The following is a 21,039-nucleotide window of genomic DNA, read 5'->3' on the forward strand; positions in this document are numbered from 1 at the left end:
CATATAAGATGACTATTGCAGTGAACGATTGTGAATAACATTATTCTATTAAAAATTCGATATATTGGATTTATTAAAAGATGTAATTTGCCATAAAAGCGTGTATATATATATATATATATATATATATATATATATCAGATACACGTATGTGCACATATATATATAAATTTTCATTTTTGTGCTCTCCCTCGCTTACTCACAAGTGAGTGGCGAGTCAACACACAACACAGGCACACGCACACTACGCGGGAGTGGAAACTGAAAATAGAAACGGCTCTCTGCTTTTCAAAAGTGGGTGAAACGAACGCCTTTCAATTTCAGGCATTAGGGTTTTCTGGCGTTCTCTATCTCTCTTAGTAAATTCTCATGTTGTATCATTTTTCCATTTCAAGTTCAGGTTAGTCAATCTTTATTTTATTTATTTATTTATTATTATTATTTTTTGTGATATTAGTCCTAATAATGAAGCGGTTATTCACCTTTTTTCTTGGTTTATTATTAAAACGATTTTAAGAATTTTTCCAGGAAATTTCCCAAAAGGTGAAACTCTGAAGTTTCTTTGATATATTCCAACACTTCTCTTTTTCAGAAATCATTAGCTAATTTGAATTTTATGTGCTGAAGCGAGGAAACTGACGATTGCTGTTAATTTTCATAAAATCTTTAAGAAGTGAAGGTTCTTGATTCTCGATGGAAAATTTCGCCCCGGAAATACTCGGGATAAGCTCCGATGAGGAGGCCGGTTTTGGGGAGACCAGAAAAGAAGGTTGTGATGACGCTTGGGATGTAGAAAACCATGATTGGTTATCGAAGCTATTAGCCGAGGTGGACGCGAATACAGTTGATTCCGATGATGCAATGGTTGTAAGAGAGGCTATTCCGGTCACGGGAGAATCAAACATACTACCTTTGAAGCCCACTGCAAAAATTGAGGATTCTGACGACGATGATTGTGTGATTTTGGATGGCGACCCGGATAAGTTGTTGGCAGTTAAAGATGGCAGAGTCAACATTGATGATTCAGATGATTTGGTGGTTATTGCAGAAAAGGGTCAGGTATTTGATTTTATATTATTTTTTCCACGTTCTTTTTGAGGCAAGAAAGTTGGTGCATTCGTATTGATTATTTAGATGCAATGTTTAGTTTTTTTGTTTTGTTTTTTTTTTTTTTCAGATAATTTTAATTAGTTCAAAGTTGATAAAACTAAGTTGGGAAAATTAAACCAACGAGGAGCTTTTGCAGTGTCGCTCTTTAATATGCATTCATCTAGTTTATTTAATCTATTTGTTTAAGCTTGCTCTGCGGTGAAGGTAAGACAACCGCATTATATTTTTCTATTTACTACTTTAAGATAATGAACTTGTTGATGTGGTTGCGAACGATTGCATATGTAGCTATGAACCAAACAAGATGATGAAAAATAAGGAAGCTCATCACAAATTTATGGAGAATGAGGGTTATAATTGACTTCAAATAATTTGCAGCTCAGCTTCAGTTGGATATCATGAGATTTGAAAGAAGGAAGCTGACGTGTTTTATTGACACAACCAAAATGCAAATGTATATTTTATGAACATCATATCTAAACACAAGTGAAATAATTGTTGATTTAATGTTTCCTTAAGAGGATAATATGAAACGGTTGGACTTCTTTAGGATGTGGGTTTGCAGTGTTTATCCATTGGCTTTTATAAGATCACTTCATCTTACTCGAATGTCATGATTGATTTGAGCTGTACAGCTTGTTTGACTTTACGTGTTTGATTTCTTTAATTCAATGAGTGTTGTGCATTACAATTTTTTAGTTATTTAGTCTTCGCAAAGAATGAATTGTAGTAATATGTTGGCACATCTTACTCATTGTGAATTGAGACAATTTTAAATGGCACATCTTGTCTTCTTCTTTTTCTCTAATGGATCGTTTCAGATTCAGTTCTTAGATTATCTTCATTTTTCTAGACTTAAATGCATGGTTAGTGTTGCCCGTGATTATTATTTTTATCACATAGGATCCAAGAGCCTTGTTCTTCTTCATTTTAATGTAGTATTATTTAACATTTGCTTAGTTCTGTTAAAATCATTTCCACCTTACAAAAAAATTGACTTACTGTTTGGTTTAGTTGTATGAGATGTTGTTTGACATTGCTTATCATAGGTTGCATGCAGAGACTTTCCTCACCCGCGGCATCTTTGCGCTAAATTTCCATTTGCTTCTACTCCCCACGAGAGGCGTTGTGACCAGGTAATTTTCCAGATTATAGCTCTTGCCTCTTTAAATTTTCCTTAGCATTTGGTTTGAGTACAAATGCTACATTTTGATTTCTACTTATAATTTCAGTGTCACTGTTATGTTTGTGAGTCAATTGCTCCATGTTGCCTTTGGGGAACTGGCATTTCCAGTCATGACCATTGTCATGCTACTGAAAAAGAGGAATTCTGGAGAGCTCAGAGGAAAAGCTTGAAGAACAGTGATAATGTGTCACCTGTTACTGTTCTTCGTAGCGTTGACAATACTTCTTTTTTGAGAGGACTTTCACGAACCACTCAAGTTCTACCATCAACTCCTTTACCACCCAATTATCGCACGTTAAATATCAGAAACCAAGGCAGAAATCAGCCACCCGGATTTTCTGTTCCCAGAAGTAGATTTCAACCATATTTGGTTGCACAACAGTTGCAAAATACATCCAATAACAATGGTAACTTAAGTGTTAGAAATCGAAGTGTTTGGAACAGTGTCCCTCGGGTCAAACATACTGGTGCAGTGTTTAAAAGGAATGGACATTTTGGAGCTTCAGCAAACAACAACTGCAGGTATAACAATAGCGATTATGGGTCTAAAATCTCTGGAGATCCCTTTCTGAAGGATCCGGTACTAAATAGCTACAGTAGCTCCAATCAGCCAACAATGCGGAGCAGCACTGCTAATACTGTGTATTCCCAGCTCGGAGTGTCTGTTCCACCAAACATGGGAGGTTTTTATTCAAACTGCGTACCTTCTCAACCTCAAATGTCCCCCCAACCATATTCAAGCTACTTAGTTACAAATTCAGTGCGTTCTCAACCCCAATTGCCTTCTCAGCCCTTCCCTGCTAGCAACTTGGTTACTGTATTGCCTTCGCAATCGCAGGTAACACCTCAATTGAATGTGAGAAACAATACTGAAAACTCGTTTCTCTCCCAGTCCCAATTGGTCTTTCAGCCTCAAGGACCTGCTGCACTTTTGCAGACCCGACTGCCCAAGCAACCCAACATAGGCAGTGGCTTTCAAAATCATTTGCATTCTCAGTCCCTCAAAACCTCCCAGCCCAACATGGTTAAGGCCTATGAAAGACATTCGTCCTCACTACCTAAAACACATAGTTACCCCGAAATTCTATCAAATGATGATCAATATATTTTCCAGCAAGGGGATCGAACTGAAAGTGGTTTTAATACAAGTTGCAGTGATTTTGGTTGTAATTTTGATGCCTGTCTCAGCCGTTGCAACTATCAACAACTTTCTGTTGTTGGTTACCAACATCACCATGCTGCACCTTCGCAGCAAAGTGTACCAAGAGAAGATGATTCCCATCATCAAAATGGACCACAGGAAAATGAATGTTTTCAGCAATTTGAAGCACTAGCAGAAAATTGCTCCCTCACAGATGATATTGGTTTCCCATTTTCTTGAAATATAAATTGAGACGCATTGGACTTTCACTTTGATAGTTGGATGTTTGAGAATCAGTCTTCATTAAGAGCTTTGGAAGTTCAGTTCCTATGCCTCCTGGATTTAATGCGTTCTCCACTGAATAGTGCAGGTATTTGGTTTGATTTCTAAGTTTATGCTGAACAACCTCCTCTAAAAGCTTAAATGATGGATAACATCAGGAACTGATTTCCCTAAATTATACAATTTACTTCAAGAAAAAAATTTGGAAAACTATTGTTTCTGGTGAATTTTGAGAATAGTCGGGTTCTATCTTTTAGTACTCTAATTTTGTATGTAAGGCGCATAAATTTCCCTCCTGTCAATGTTTTTATACAGAAGAGTCCCTTTCATACATGCTTTTGATTCAAATCCTTGGTTTGAAAGTTCTATTTATATTTGCTAAACTATGTATACCTTCAATGTAAGTTATTGCTAATATGTAATTTGTTTTCGATGAACCCGTTGCAGATATTTCTTTTCCTACTTTCCTAGAAAATATTTTAGGATATTCTTAATTGTTATCTCTTATGGGACTCCTTGCAACCAAAAATGCAGTACTAGGCTAGCTGAATTGTTGCTAATTCAAAGTTTATTAGAATGAAATTCTCTTTATATGTGGAATTTCATACAAAACAATAAAATGTTTTACTACCATGTTGTCCTTGCTGCATTTTGTAAATTGGAATGTGAGTGAGTATATGGGGAAATTTTTATATTAGAAATAATGCAGTTACTAAATATGTTTACATAGCTTTGGATTACTTTTGTTATGTGTAGAATTTGTTTGCTGTTTCTTTTTTTTTTTCTTTTCTTTTTTTAAATTATTTATTATGTTTTGTTTTAATAAGTTATTTAAGGAGTTTTATTATACTAAAGTTCAATACCATTTCTTGTTGGACTGTAGAATTATATTTTGACTAGGATTGAGTTTAGAGTTTACGAATATCAGAATTTATAAATTGTTAGTTGTAAAGTTCAGCCTTTGGATAGTGGGTTTTGTTCAATTATTTCAGTATGTGTGATTGATAAGGAGGAAAAGTAAAATCTAATGATTAAACTCCCATTCTATTGTAGAAAGGAAAGCTAACTTCCCTCTCTTTTTCTCTCATGGAGTAAAATAGTATTGGGAAAAACCACTTACTTAGATTAGTATGCAATTAATAAAATTTAACACGTTTTTTGACGTGAAATAAAATTCCACTTTCCATTCCATTCTTTGTTTTGTCCAAGTTTTCCCTCCAGAACAAGAAGGCAGAGCGAATTTTCCTCTCCTTTTCATTTCTATCCAGCTATTAGTAACTTTAGACACTATTTCAAAGCATTTTGGTGAAACTCTAAGATCTACTTGCTTTGAAAGAAATATCTATCCTTGCTTGTATAAATTGGTTCTTTGTGTTGGAGAACAACTCGTCTTTGAAGTTTGGACTTCCCGATATGAGTAGTTTTTCAACCCACCATTTCCATCCCTTAGTTCTCTTTTGTTGACCCAAAGATTTTACACGCTAGTAACTATATTACTTAGTCATTATAAGCTCCTTCGTGTGAACTTGTCTTTGGAAGTAGGTCCTTGTACCGATGTCAAAAGTTAACGTTTTAGTACTTCTAGTCCTATATTGCTAACTCAGTCAAAACTTGTATTTGGTAATTGTTTGAGGTTGACAAAATTTTCTCATGTCCTACAATAACACAATGATCTAACCTTGTTGCTTTGACCAGAAAAAATGTAATATTACTAACAGATTGCTTCCATTGGAATAGGAAGCACATGACCAAACATTATATTTGTCAATGTTTTCGCATTAATGGAGTTTTCAGCTTGCCGATACAATGATATATGCATTTATTGGGTAAAAAACATTTTTGGCCACTAAAGATTTTGGCCAAATTTCAAGTTGGTCGGCCAACTTTATTTTGTTTCCATAATTTTAGATCTAGCGCAAAACATCATAGAAGGGCAGTCGAATAGGTTGTTTCTGTCAAGTTTAAAAATTAACATATTAATTTTTGGTGAGTCTTAAGATGATAAGAGTTACTATTTATCATAATGCTATAAATTTAACCTGGCACGTGAAAAACCAATATCCATATATTATAGGGTATTGTAATTGTTCAATATATAGAACTTTAAATGTCAAAACATTTTAAACAATGTTAGGATTACAGAAAAATGTTTTATTAGATAGGTTAAACATTAGTTCACAGAATAAAACTTGCAATTACTTAATGTAAAGATCGAACAATAAAAACAAGATTTAAGGTGGTAAAACTAGGTGTGGACAAAATTCTCGGGAAATTGACGAATACCCGACCTGACCTAGTTCGATTTTTGGTTCATTTTGAGCCCATTCAATTCGATTATCGGGTTGGGCTTGCACCCAACTCAAAAATTTGGTTTGATGGTTGGATTCGACCCGACCTGACCTTTTTCTTAAAAGAATTTCGAGTATAACTTTAAACCATTTCATCAAAATTTTTAAAAGCACCAAGCCACAATTCCCAAATGTACCCATACACGAAACCTATCAATCTTTTTTTTCTCCACAAAGTTTCTTTTCTCCCTTTCTACGAAGTTTGTGACTCTACCATGAGTCCGCCCACCACCACCACCAGAATAAACCATGCACCACCATTCACGTGAAATCTGACTGAAAGCAAATTTTAGATTATGTTTTTTCTCCATCTTTAGCCATTAACAAAATGTGGCCATGTTGGAGGTTGAAATCGAATCAAAAACCAAAAAAAAAAGGAAAAATGAAGAATATTGGAGATACTTTTTTGAAAATTGGGTATAGTTTGTTTAAGGTTTAGATTTTGTGGTGATTTTTCCATTTTTTTTATGTAAGATTTATTTTTTTGATATTTCTATAGCGATTACAGTGGAAGTGGTGATTTTGTGGCGGAGAACTAGGGGTAGTTGTGGTTTAGGTTGGGATTGAGCCAAATGATTTGAGGTCGAAAAGAATCAACAAAACATGTTCAAGATGTTTTGGTCCGGATTAGACCCCCAAACGGTTTGATTTTCGGGTTGGGCTTCAATCCAATGCGAAATATCGATTTAAAAATTAAAGGTTAACTTAACCCGTACCTACTCCTAGATAAAACTTCCAACTAGGGAATCATACGCCTGTCCTGCAAAAATCTACTAAAAATGAAGGTTACAACTTACAATCAACCAATTTTTGGATTTATAAAATTTTTAATCCCCATCTAAAATATAATGAATATAATCGTAATTACAAGACAACAAAGCCCTGAGTTTTTATCTCCACCAAGCAAGAATGGAATCAAAACTTTTCATCTCGATTTTTACACCAATTCGGTTGTAATTGTAATAAATAATGACAAATTGGAGCAAGACCAGTATCTACTTATAGCCAATTTGCCTTTCTTCTGGATATGCCAGGTCAAGCTAGCTTGTTAACCTTAGACTCAACACCTTTTGCCAAAAACAAATCCTAACTTGAGCAACAAAAATGGTATAACACACAAAGAAAATAAAGAAAAAGAGAATGCAATTTTTGCAAGTCTAAGAATTGTTCTAAATCTAGAACAACTTAATCATGGAGCATTGACGATTCAGATCAACTTATGATAAATTTAGGCTTCACGTACACCCTTTATAAAATTAAAGTGCTGAGAAACTGATTGACATCACAAAAAATTTGCTCATATGTCTATATATGTTGTGCATCTTTACGTGAGAGTTGGGTATCCTTCCGTGAACATCAAATTCAAAATATATAGACCAGCACGTCAAAACCCTAGATAATCAAGAACTTAAATTTTCCAAGATAGAATCTATAGATACTTTGCAAATAATGTCCATGGAAAATCTTTAGTAAATATAAACATATAAGATGATGCGTCGAAAAGTTGATTTTTTTGCTTATAACATCTAAGCATATTTCCATAAGATCAAAGATTACCATCTATTATAAAAGGGAACACAATCTCTTTCTAAGCACCATGGAATAATATCGGAAAATATTTATTCCTTGTAAAGTTCAAATTTATGAGAATATGTTACGGAAACATGAGCATTCCATGTCGCGATTTTTTTTAGGCGTGATAATCTTTCCAAAACTTGACTCTCCAATTTGGTTTTAATTGAAAATTCTATCACTCTAAGGATTCAATTCATCTCTAAATTTAACCAAGAAAAGTCAATTTATTATTGTAATTAAAAAACCAATAAATTTATAAGACAAAATCGATCATCAAAGTTTCATTTAGCTCTGGTTTGGGTGCTCAATCACCAAACATTAGTGAGACTAACTGTCACACATTTGATGGAAATTTTGTTGTGCACAATGGCTCCGTTAAAAAGAACAATTTGACAAATTTGTAGGACTTTTTTTCCTATTTTATGAAGAATAGATTGAACCTGTCAAGTTTCATTTTTGCACAAAAGTGAAAATTTAAGGTTCTTCACTATTTCGCAAAATTGACAACATGAATTACTCCTATCTAAAGACATTATACCCTCAAGAAGAAGAACCTGAAACTCACAGTGACATCACTTTGAAAATGGCAAATGTCATGGTTGAGAGTGTCTAGGTGTGGTTCTCGATGAAGGAAGTGGAAATTCTATATACGAAGGGCTTATTCATTGTAAAAAGTTACCCTTGAATATATGAATAAATTGATTTCTTCTTTGCCCTAATTTCTTCCCTCTCTTTTCCTTTTTCATTTTCTTGTTTGTTGTCAAATTATTACGCTCGTGTTAGAAATGGCCCAAAAAGCTATCATCGGAATTATATGTCAGAGAAATGCAAGATTAAGGGCGAACACCTTAGTCGTAGTCGCATTGAGGAGTAAGCCTTAGAAACTCAAGGTGTACGCCTCACACAAGAGGCATTTAAGGTGAGTGTTTCAAGGCATTTTTTTGAAAGCCTCACATAAGGTGGTATTTGAGGTGTATGCTTCAAATGGTTTTTTTAAACAATAAACTTTGAGTATTGGTCTTGTTGACGGATGGTAAATGGTGACCAAACTGGAGAAAATGGAACTTTCATGATCAATATGGAATAATTAAGTAGTAGCACGGACATTTCAATTAGGGTAGCGTGTCTGTATCCAGCACTCCTCAGACGCTCTTGAACAAGTGTTAGATACCGACACTACTTGGACAGTCTGTCATGGTCATTTTTTTTAATATAAGAAATATTATATATTTTTAATTCAAAATTAGTATTAAATAACAAATAAGTACTCATATTCAAAAGATTTTGACAAGAAAAATTAGTAACATGTATAAAACTAATTTTTTATTATATAAATAAAGAATTTAATCAATGTGTCGGACACATTTGTTCGTGTCGGTGCTTACCTAAACTTTATGGCTGCCTTCTTGATTATCATAATGAGCATTGTAATATTATTCTTGGTTAAAAAGGTAATCAAGTTTTTTGGCTATGCATAACAACTCTTTTGGTCCTTTACAACTATGCTACCTTCTTTTCTATTTATGGCCGCATCCTTGTCTCTGATACTAACTATGGTAGGTGGAAGCGTGAGAAGGATAAATACTTCGGCACGTGTAACGACCTAGATCTTAGTTTACTCTACATAATAATCCCCTGCTCAGCCATTATATTGGGCGTTGTATCATCTTATGTAGGCATACGTGTGTATTACCATCATTGTGATTATCTATTTTATATAGATGACTAATTGGGACGATAATTATCTAGAAGTACTCTTATTTTCCTTTGCTTTACATTTTTGCCTTTATTGTTCTGCCATTCATTCATTATAAATAAATTTGAAAAATAATGCTTTTTGGAAAGTTGAGAAATTCACTCTCGTATTATCTTGAAGGGACAAGTGCAAAGTGATCCAAGATGATACGAAATCAGTAGTCATGCACCGTAGCTCCTGCCGGCAACTATGAATTCGAGAGTTTTAACTGATGTGGAACTATTCCAACAGACCCCATGTCAGTTTATTCCTGGGAATAGTGATAGTGTTCTGCAATGGTATGAAACTATCACACTTCGTATAAAATGTTAGTGTTTATACATTTGATTCTGTTCTTAATCACGGACTATTACTTGCTCCACCTTATGGTTTTCAACTGTCTACTTCTGCAGCAATAATCTAGATGGTTGCCTTTGGGCACTTCGCTGAGCAGTCACAAAAATGTCAAAGCATTGCCAAGTAATAAACAGAGAAAACACATATTGGTTTTACATATGGGCTGCAATGGAATTATAGTCTGCTTAAGGCCTGGGACTGACAACTGGATGATGAAGAATTGATTAGACTAGCCAATTATACCAATTCGGCTGGCCATCTCAGTGAACTATATAATTCCTGCAAAGGTGGATTTCTACATTCAAAAGTAAATGCGTTCTTCCTTCTATTATTTGTTCTACATTCGGCTGGCATTGATTTTATAACATTTTCATGATCCCCTTTCCTTTCTTTCCCAAAGAAAATAAGTATGTCTTAACTCAAGCGTGTATGTAGTTAGGATTTTTAATGTTTTGATTTTACTATCCGTCTTCAATATAGTTCAACGCATATAATCTTTTATTTCCAGTTCTCAATTATTCATTTCCTGTCTTTCTTGAAATATACTCGCTATAATAGATCTTTAACTCGTTTCCCGGATGGAATATATCTTCTACCTTGGAGAGTTTTCTCTTACCACTTTCGAGTGGCGTGCCCTGTCATTTATTTATTTGCCTGAGCATATATCTGCATGCAGTAATGTTCGTTTGGAATGCCTAAATGGGTGTTCATATAGACGATGTCTTCAATTTCATTATTACATTTTCGCTTTACAATCATGGTCTAATTTTCAATAGAAGTTCTCTCCATACAATAGGAGCATTGGAGGACAGAGTTGGACTGTTCATTTGCTTACTACCAGGCACTAGGATTTTAAGGCATGAATATGAAACACGTGGTTTTCACATTGTTAATTATTTTCTTGTTACGGGCAGTTAAAGTGCTTCTATAATGCTCATTAGGTTTGTTGTTTACTAGATTTATAAGAAGTGTTCTAAACACAGATTCTAGCACCAAAAACTTGGGTACTTGCGAATAGTCTTTATCTGCCTCTTGTTAAATGGATTTTTCTGGTAAATCAGTCTGTTTGATTAATTTTTTACTTCTTTTTCCAGCATGTTAATATACTGCTGCATACTGGAAAACTTGAGACTTGATTTCAGATCAACATTGCCAAGCTCATAATTAGGCTTTTGATGCTGCTATGTATGTATCAAAGTGCCGAATGCAAATTGTTCAAATAGATGATTCCCACTCGGTGTCTGTTGGTGAGTCCAAAATCTTGAATAGCCAGATAGATTTTTGAGCTTATTTAAATATGTGACCTTGTTAAAGTGCTTGTTACTAGATGTCTGAAGTGGTGAAGAAACCTATATGATCTATGGATTTTGTGAATTGAGACAGGTTAATCGAATAACTTTGATGGCATGTTCGGTTTAAATGATTGGACAAGACAATATGAAGTTTTTTTTTTGTTCAGTTTTGTACTTGCCCACTAAACATGCTAAAGGTACTTTCATATTTTGAATTAACTTGTATCATGTTTCTCGATCTCAATAGTTGAGAACAGATAGCAGTTACTATGCAGATCTGGACAAAAGAAGAGAAATTCTAAACTGGATGGATGAAGTTATTATCAATCAAGTATATCACTTAATAGGATTTTCAAATTCAATGACACACAGAAATAGAGACGCCAATAGAAGGCAAACTCATTACTGATAGCATAATATGAGTCGATACAAATCTTTTTATTTTCCAAGTCAATATGATATTCAGGATCAAACCCCTCTTCACCCACATCCATACCAGTCGAATCACATCAAACATTCATATTCAGAACCACGCGGAGGCAGTCTCCTCCATGCAACAGATGAAAAGCTTTGTTTATGTCCACAAGAGTCAAATTGTGAGTGATGTATTCATCAACCTTGATTTCCTGTAAGGTGGACAAGAAATCGAGTTTGAAAATTGCAAGAAGGTTACCGATAAAAAAAAAAAAATTGCAGGTTTGGGGAAATTAATGAACTTACTTTCTTCATATACTTGTCGACAAGCCAAGGGACATGAGAACGGCTCTTGAAACCACCAAAAGCTGTGCCCTTCCAGACACGACCTGTCACCAGCTGAAATGGGCGGGTTGAGATTTCTTGACCAGATGCTGCGACACCCACGATGACTGATGTTCCCCACCCCTACAAGACAAACCAAAATTTCAGCATCCTCGAATGCAGGGTTATGACATTGCATGATTCGAAAACAAATTTTTGAAGAAGTTACTTTATGGCAGCACTCTAAAGCAGCCCTCATTATAGAGACATTCCCAATGCACTCGAAGCTATAATCGACACCACCATCTGTCATATCCACGATAACCTGCTGTATAGGTTTCTCATGGTCTTTTGGGTTGACAAATTCAGTGACACCAAAATTCTTTGCTGCAAATAGTAGTTTTGAACCAATAATGATAAATGAAAATGTTTCAGTTCTTCACCAATCACCAGTAAGCAAACAAGTACACTTTAAGAACTTAAATACCTGTATCAAATTTTTTACGGTCAATGTCTATTCCAATTACTCGGGAAGCACCAGCAGCTTTTGCACCCTCTGCCACCTATAATAGGACTCAAGATATTCATCATCATAACTATATGATTAGAACTAGAATTAGATAATTATGAAACTTACAGCAAGTCCAATGGTGCCAAGGCCAAAAACAGCAACTATTGAACCTGGTTCTACCTTTGCTGTATTCCAAACTGCTCCAAGGCCTAGAGAAAGCAAACTATGCAGTATGAAGAATGTGATAAAGACATGTCACACAGATAATCACAACTGGAATATGATCGATACGGATACTTAAAAATAAGTTAAAGGAACAAAGTAAAATCTGGATCTGTGCACAAACTGGTGGTGGAGGGGGATGTGGTGTTTCGAGTTCCAAACCCATTGTGACTACCTCTCTTCTATTTAAAAGTAAAAGCTCGCCAGCAAGAAGCAAGTTCATTTAAAGAAGAAAATCACAATACCAGTAACAGAGTTGGGAGAATTACCAAAGGATTATAAAGTACAATAACATGACTAAAAAGTAATGGACATTAGAGGATTTCATTAATTAGCATTGGGTTTAAGGTAAAATTTCGTGAATGATAAATTTCACGCAAGGGAATAAAAGTAATCATTTCTGAGATATGTCATAAAATAAAAAATGCTATATAGTTACAGATAAATCATAAGAAAGCATTGAATGCGAACATAAAAGAAGAAAGTGGAAAGCGAGCATCGAATGCGAACATAAAAGAAGAAAGTGGAAAGCGACTTGCCTGTTGAAACACCACAACCAAGAAGACACACTTTCTCCAAAGGTGCTTTAGGATCAATCTTTGCAACACTGACGTTGTGGACAACAGTATATTGGCTAAATGTTGATGTTCCCATGAAATGATAAAGAGGTTTTCCATTGACTGAGAAACGACTCTTGCGATCACTGAACATAACTCCAGCTCCAGTAGCTAACCTTACTTTTCCACATAGATTTGTCTTTCCAGACTTGCAAAATTTGCATTCCTTGCATTCTGCCTGGTAGCAAGGAATGACATGATCTCCTGGTTGAACATCAGTAACACCTTCTCCAACACTTTCCACTATTCTACAATTATAATAGAAGAATCAAATTCTACCCCAACATTTCTTCACTAGAAAAGGGTCCAAGTTCAACTGCAATAGGAGTGTGCATCCATGCAACACTAAAACAAAACATACCCTGCAGCCTCATGACCAAGAATACATGGAAAGAGACCTTCGGGATCCTTCAAAAAGAATATAACCACGGATTAGAACACACAGAAAAAGTACTATAAGAACACCAATAGACTCAAGTTGGTTATTCCTCCTTATTTCATTTCCTCTCCTTCTTTGGGTGCGTGAAGGGATGAATTAGGTGTGCTGAAATGTCGTAGTAGAACCACCATTGACCGTGAACACGAGATTTGATCCATCTAAGCTAAAAATAACATTTTCTGAACAGATTTTAAAGTTTGCATGATTTCTAATCTAACATTTGCAATTTTCAAAAGCAATTTACGAAAACGTGGACTTGATGATCCTGTACCAGTTCTCAGTAGCAAATGTAAACAAATGGACTGATATTTTGCCCACCGGTGGGGTGAGGTCTAAAATACCATCTTGCCACCTCACCTGTAGGCAAGATATCTCCTCCCTAAATCAATGATGATGTAAACAATAGCCAAATACATTAAGGCCTTCTATATCCATCTTCACAGAAACTCCTAAAACTGCACTATTATATTACTCACAGAAACCTAAAGTTACTATTTTGCTGCTTCATGAGATCAACTGAAACTAGGCTCATAAGTCATAACGGACTCATTCATCATCAGCTTATCTTGTAAAGCGAGAAAGGCCTAAACAATTTCGAAGGTTTGTCTTGTCAATTCGATCCACTTAAATAAAAAGCATTAAAAATACTCTTCGATTCGGCTTGACTTGAGCCTGTCATCATAGTCAACACATCAAGCTCAGCCTTCATTTGAGGCTCACATGATCAGCCGTCAAATTTGCCTGAGTCTTTTAAATCCCATGAATCAATCATTTGAATTTTACAAAATTCAATGCTACAAAGTTTCTTCATTATACGAAAACTAACAAGAAACTCGCCTTTAATATCCTACAAAAGAAAAATCATTCAGAAATTCGAACTTCTTCTTGCAAATACTTATACCCTAATTCAAAAATGCAATGCAATTTTTTTCACAAAAAATATTGATTCAATCAGCATTTCCGTATGTGGGCCTGTAGATTTTTGAGAATAGATTTTTGTAAAAAATGATATTTTTTTAATAATGTATGGTTAAAAAATAGGAAAAAATTATGGTACACAATCAAAATTACCTTATCCGGAGAATATGTACCAAACAGGGCCTATAGTACAAGTTTACACATTTATACAGTACCTTGCCACTCCAGGTGTAGGCGTCGGTATGGCAGAGAGCAGAAAAAAGGATCTTGACCCTGACCTCTCCGGCTTTCGGCGGCGCCACCTGCACCTCCTCGATCACCAATGGCTTGTTTGGTTCCCATGCCACCGCCGCTAAATAAAACTACCTTAGCGTAGAGTCCAAATTGTACACACATAGATACACATATAAATATATATATATATAGAGAGAGAGAGAGAGAGAGAGTACCTTTGCAGGTAATAACTTGACCTTGAGTAGCCATGAATTGAAGAATAAGCAGAGAGAGAGAGATCAGAGATGAGTGGACTACGTGAAGCTGCTCCTTAGCATTCATAGCCTTCGTCAGTATAGGGGTAGTCTTTAGAATGGCTAGAAAATTGATCATATTTTCCACAATGGCCTTTTCAGTTCGAAGTACCATATTGTCTTTATATAATTATTTGTAAAATATTTTCTGTGTCTTTAGAAATTTGTTAATCAGGACCTATATCTATATTTTTCAATCTTTCAAACACTTTTAAATATTCTTTATATCTTAATAATTCTTTAAAAATCCTAGGCTGACCTTTCTTGGTTATATATCCTCGAACTAATTCTTCTGAAATTTCTTCTTATATATCTCTATATATAGTTATAATATCTTCTACTTTTCTTATCTCTCTACTAGTCCCTACAGAATCAAATCTTATATTATTCTTACAATTATAATATATTTCTCTATATATTTTTTCGATTTTTTCTTTACCAACAGAAAATATATCTTCAGATTTTTCTGCTAACTTGAATAAAAATGAAATATCTTTTTCATCTAATAATATAAGATTATCATCATCATTAGTAATGGAAGTGGATGCTTGTGAATTGTTTATCAGAATAATTAAACCATAAGCATGTAAAAATAAGTAAATAACTTACAGTAATCAAATGGAAGTAAACAGGCTTTCCCTCCAGTATGTTCTTATAGATGCTTTGCATGTATTTAATCAATCTTCTGAATCAAGTAGATGTTTAAAATGTTTTTTAAAATCATTTGGGTCCACAACTGCTTCCGCAAAAGGTTTTTCAATTAAAGTTGCATTTCTCACTCTAGAGAACTAACCGTGTTGCCGCAGACGCTATCTCACAGTATTCAAAGTCTTTATTTTCACCTCTATCCAAACTCTTTTCAGAATCAAGTTCTTACTTGAAACGAAATTTTAAAATATAATTCACATACAAGGTACTACAATTTTGTTAGAAAATTGCTTTTTTCCCCTCAACCATTCATCAAAGACGGGTACTTTGGCATGGCTAACATCCATTCAAAATCAATGTTTTGAAAATCTTTTAAAATCTCTATCTATACTGTCGAGGAATTTCTTCTGAATCAAGTAGATGTTTAAAATGTTTTTTAAAATCATTTGGGTCCACAACTGCTTCCGCAAAAGGTTTTTCAATTAAAATTGCATTTCTCACTCTGGAGAACTAACCGTGTTGCCGCAGACGCTATCTCACAGTATTCAAAGTCTTTATTTTCACCTCTATCCAAACTCTTTTCAGAATCAAGTTCTTACTTGAAACGAAATTTTAAAATATAATTCACATACAAGGTGCTACAATTTTGTTAGAAAATTGCTTTTTTCCCCTCAACCATTCATCAAAGACGGGTACTTTGGCATGGCTAACATCCATTCAAAATCAATGTTTTGAAAATCTTTTAAAATCTCTATCTATACTGCCGAGGAATCATGAAAAACTTAACGAAATCCTTTTATGAAAACTTTGTTGAACATAACAAACTTTACTTTGATATTCATAAATTGAAATAATACATGCTTACAATCTATCTTTACATACCTTTGATACTCGCCTTATAAAGTTTAAAACTCCATAAGTGATTACCTTATTACAAGCTTTGCTATCTCCAAGCTATCTAATATTTTTCTGAATACAAGTGGTGTATACAGATTACAAAAGGTATCTCTCCCAGATGTGTTTCTTCAGAGTGTTTAAGAGATAAGTTGTTTCGAGGTGTCCTCCTTCTTCCTTCTTACCTCCTTTTATAGAAGCCTTTGAGAATCTTATCTTGACAGGTGTTTTCCACTTCCTTTTGTTGGATAGCTCAAAAGTCTTATCTCCACCGATTTTTTCATTATCTTCTTGCTAGGTGGGCACCTCGTTTTGAAATTATTTGCCTTATCTTTAAATTTGTCTCCCACTTTTGACAACTGGTAGATAAGTGGTCACAATAATGGAGACTTTCTTGCATTATCTTCTGTCTTTTAGTGGCCACAGTTTTTCTTTAATAAATTTATTTATTAAAGTAGTGATAAAGGGCCACTTTTGTCACCATCACTTTTTCATTTTTGAACAAAAGAATTCTGCAAGGAATTCTTCACTGTTAAGAGATGCTTGACTCATATCTTCAACTACGCAGTATTCACAATGGTGATCACTGTAGTTTCAAAGTAATTTGCATAGTTCTTTAGCCATATCTTCTGATCCATGCACTTGGTTGGAAATAATTGCAGATAATAAATGGTCAAGATAACAAATATCTTCTTCCTTGGTGGCCATCCATGCATTGGAGTAGATAATGTGATCTTCAGATGGATAAACCCGTATTTTTTCTTTCTCGGCAATTATTTGGGTTACATGTTCAAATATTTCTTTGTACCCTTTTGCTCTTCTGTAGGGTATCATATTTAAAATATCTTGATATCCATTTTTAACAACCTTTTGATTGGTTGGTAAAAAATGTTGGTTGGTAAATCTCATTTTGATAACATGGAATGATATATGCATAAATTCAAAAACGGGATCTCATTCCATTGTTGTTGAATGGAATCTGATATATATATATATATTTGTTGTCTTGACAACTTCAGTATATCTCTTAACAACTTTTCTGATTTTGGCTAGAAGCTGAGTTATTTCTTTGAGATCTTTATTGTGATATATATAGAGTATATTTCCCATCTCAAAACAATTTCGAACCCAGATGCTCTTGGATAAAAATTTATCTTGTTGTATTTTGAATAGTGGAGAGTCTTCATCCACTTTCCAATCTCCAGATACCAATCTGTTAAAATATTGAAAATAACAATAAAGAGTTTTACTTCTTCATTGTTATCTTTTCTGGGAATTTTTGTTTCATGGCATATCTTGATAATATCTTTTGGATCTATCCTTTCAATAGAAAGTTTAGATTGAGTTTGGTTATGTGAAGAGCTACCTTCTCTTTTGATATCTTGAATATCTTTATTACCAGTTATATGTTCAAATTTTCCCTGTGAAGGGGTTCCTATTACCTTCTTTTTTTTCTCTTTATCTTTGGAGAGAGCGCTAGTATTCACAAATTCCTACGAAGGGGTACTAAACTTGGTATAAGTAACTTCTGCCTTAAGGGCTATATTTTTGCCTCGAAGGCTATCTTGGATATTTTGAATTTGTGTTTCCAAATAGGAAACTTTTATCTCAAGTATCTGGACTTTCATCCTTAGTTGTTATAACTCCATCCCTGCTAAGATAATTATTAAGAAAGTTAGTTTTACCTTTTATATATTCAATATCAAATTTGAAATATGAAAATCAAATTTGTATCCTAATAAGTAATAATATATCTATTGGCAATAGATGGATCAACATTATTTTTCAAAAATGTTTTGACTTGAGTATTATCAGTTCTAATCAATAACTTCTTTGGTAATAAATAATTTTCATATTTTTGAACTCCCCCTTTTACAGCAATGAGTTCTTTTCTGTTCGTCTCATATCTTGTTTCAATTTCTTTTAATGTTCCTGATGTATAACTTGCAAGTATCTCAGGATAAGAACAATCTTTTTCACATTTATATTCTTTATGATTCTTTTTCACCTTTAATACTGCTCCCCAGTAATAATCTGAAGCATCAGTTTCAAGAATAAATAAATCTTCTTCTCGTGGTATTACAAGTTTGGGCAATACCTTTAACTCTTCTTTTACTTTCCTTATATTTTCACAATCTTGTTCTTTGCAAGACCACATAATATTTTCTCTTAATTTTGGAAGAAAATAATTTTTTAATTTGCACAATTCTCAATGAATTCTTCAGCATAATTTAATATACGAACAAAGTTTTGTAATTATTTTTTATCTTTAATTTCTTTAGGAAATTCTTGAAATTTTTCTCCAATATGGAATTGTAATTGCAATTTTTCTTCTTTTATAAATAATTCTAAAAATTCAATTTCTGTTCTAACTATCTCAACTTTCTTTTGAGAAAGTGTAATACCATGTTTTTTCATAATATAAACAAAAATGAGTAATTGGTTTAATTACCTCGTCCATTCTTCTTTGGAATATCTGTGGTGCATTTTTCAACCCAAATGGCATTACGTTCCACTTGTATTGTCCTAAAGGATTGATCCAATATGAGATTGCAATTACAATTCTCCTTCTTTTATAAATAATTCTAAAAATTCAATTTCTGTTCTAACTATCTCAACTTTCTTTTGAGAAAGTGTAATACCATGTTTTTTCATAATATAAACAAAAATGAGTAATTGGTTTAATTACCTCGTCCATTCTTCTTTGGAATATCTGTGGTGCATTTTTCAACCCAAATGGCATTACGTTCCATTTTCTGGTTTTTCCTCTTTTTATCTCACTATGTTTTCTAACCATAAAGGCTGGGCTGCTATGTGAGCTTTTACTAGGCCTAATCAATCTGCCTTCTAGCAACTCTTTTATCTGGTATTTAAATTCTTTTTTATCATCAACACTATATTTCATAAGTTTGACTCTTACAATTGTGTTTGGATTGGTTAATTCTATTTTTGCTTTTACTTTGTCTATATTCCATTTTTCTAATGAATTTTCAGAATATGTTTCAAAAATTTCATTTTTCAGTTTTTCAATCCTATTTTCTGTTGTCATTTTTAAGACTGTAACTAGTTTAAATTTTTCTGTACTCAAACATCCACCACGCTGGGTTGAGGAACTTTGATGGTTTATATCTATATATGCTATTGTAACAGCTTTATTTATTTTTGGTGTAAATATTTTATGTGCACAAGGTGTTGTGAACATATATTTATCAATATATTGTGTGAATGGTGCATATTTTAATAGGAAATTTTGTCCTAATAAAATATCACATCCAATTGTGGTTGACATGTCTATTGTATCAACAAATACTTCTCTAAAGGAAATTAGAAAAGGTACTTTCGTAGCATATTTGCTGTATATTACCTTATTTTCACCTGCTGTTGTAGCGGTGACTATCTTCTTTGAATTGTATATTCAGTATTCAGATGGTAGTACATTTGGTAAGCATAAGCTTATTGTACTTCCTGTATCTAAGTAAGCATGAAATTTAATTTTACAATAGCTTTTTATATTAAGTGTAATTTCAATATATGGACTCATGAGATTAGTACTTATCATTCTTTTCATGATAATAATGATTTCATATTTTCATCTATTCTTGATATGATGATTGAGTTATCATCAACTGTTATCTTTAAATATTCTTGACAGATTTTATAAGGACTATATTTCTCAATAAAGTTCATTCCTAGTAGAATAGGTGAACGATCTACTCCATATAATTCANTAATAAAATATCACATCCAATTGTGGTTGACATGTATATTGTATCAACAAATACTTCTCTAAAGGAAATTAGAAAAGGTACTTTCGTAGCATATTTGCTGTATATTACCTTATTTTCACCTGTTGTTGTAGCAGTGACTATCTTCTTTGAATTGTATATTCAGTATTCAGATGGTAGTACATTTGGTAAGCATAAGCTTATTGTACTTTCTGTATCTAAGTAAGCATGAAATTTAATTTTACAATAGCTTTTTATATTAAGTGTAATTTCGATATATGGACTCATGAGATTAGTACTTATCATTCTTTTCATGATAATAATGATTTCATATTTTCATCTATTCTTGATATGATGATTGAGTTATCATCAATTGTTATCTTTAAATATCCTTGACAGATTTTATAAGGACTATATTTCTCAATAAAGTTCATTCCTAGTAGAATAGGTGAACGATCTACTCCATATAATTCATCTTTATATAGAATTATTTTTTTAGTATATTCTTTCTGATCTTTTCCTATAAGTATAAGAGGGAACTTAACATATTTTTTTATTTCAAAATTATTTTCTAAATAATTCTTAAATATATATGGTTCTGGTATTTCAAAGTCTATTAAATGATTAACAAATTTAGTATTTACATGACTTTTATCTGCTCCTGTATCTATGAGGATAAGAAGATTCTTCTTGTATCCTTCTTGATTTACATATCTTGTCTTAATGTAATATTGCAAACTTGATGGTTCAGCAATACTTAAATTCTTAAGTCTG

The 21,039-nt window shown here is 33.4% G+C and overlaps 2 protein-coding genes across 6 annotated transcripts; one reads left to right on the plus strand and one right to left on the minus strand.

The window, feature by feature from the left end:
* The first annotated feature begins 201 nt into the window (after positions 1 to 201).
* On the plus strand, positions 202 to 11,187 carry LOC111393328. 5 transcript variants are annotated; one of them, XM_023018818.1, is made up of 7 exons: positions 202 to 400; positions 675 to 1,059; positions 2,160 to 2,246; positions 2,343 to 3,807; positions 9,519 to 9,676; positions 9,791 to 10,041; positions 10,829 to 11,187. In XM_023018818.1, the coding sequence occupies exons 2-4, from the start codon at positions 694 to 696 to the stop codon at positions 3,675 to 3,677; spliced, it is 1,788 nt and encodes a 595-aa protein (XP_022874586.1). In that variant the 5' UTR covers positions 202 to 400; positions 675 to 693; the 3' UTR covers positions 3,678 to 3,807; positions 9,519 to 9,676; positions 9,791 to 10,041; positions 10,829 to 11,187. The 5 variants fall into 5 exon arrangements, with proteins under 5 accessions (XP_022874586.1, XP_022874588.1, XP_022874584.1 ...); XM_023018820.1 differs by having other exon boundaries at positions 204 to 400; positions 593 to 1,059; positions 9,519 to 9,705; XM_023018816.1 differs by having other exon boundaries at positions 204 to 400; positions 593 to 1,059.
* A 147-nt stretch (positions 11,188 to 11,334) lies between these two features.
* On the minus strand, positions 11,335 to 15,092 carry LOC111393329 (alcohol dehydrogenase class-3-like). The gene is made up of 9 exons (XM_023018821.1): positions 14,921 to 15,092; positions 14,687 to 14,823; positions 13,476 to 13,522; positions 13,037 to 13,362; positions 12,402 to 12,484; positions 12,252 to 12,327; positions 11,994 to 12,151; positions 11,747 to 11,908; positions 11,335 to 11,652 (listed from the first exon to the last, which is right to left on the minus strand). Exons 1-9 carry the CDS (start codon positions 15,075 to 15,077, stop codon positions 11,536 to 11,538), a joined length of 1,263 nt encoding a protein of 420 aa, XP_022874589.1. The 5' UTR covers positions 15,078 to 15,092; the 3' UTR covers positions 11,335 to 11,535.
* Between the last annotated feature and the right edge of the window lie 5,947 nt (positions 15,093 to 21,039).

This window comes from Olea europaea, chromosome 4 (assembly GCF_002742605.1).
Source record: "Olea europaea var. sylvestris chromosome 4, O_europaea_v1, whole genome shotgun sequence".
In the NCBI taxonomy this organism is placed as follows: Eukaryota; Viridiplantae; Streptophyta; class Magnoliopsida; order Lamiales; family Oleaceae; genus Olea; species Olea europaea.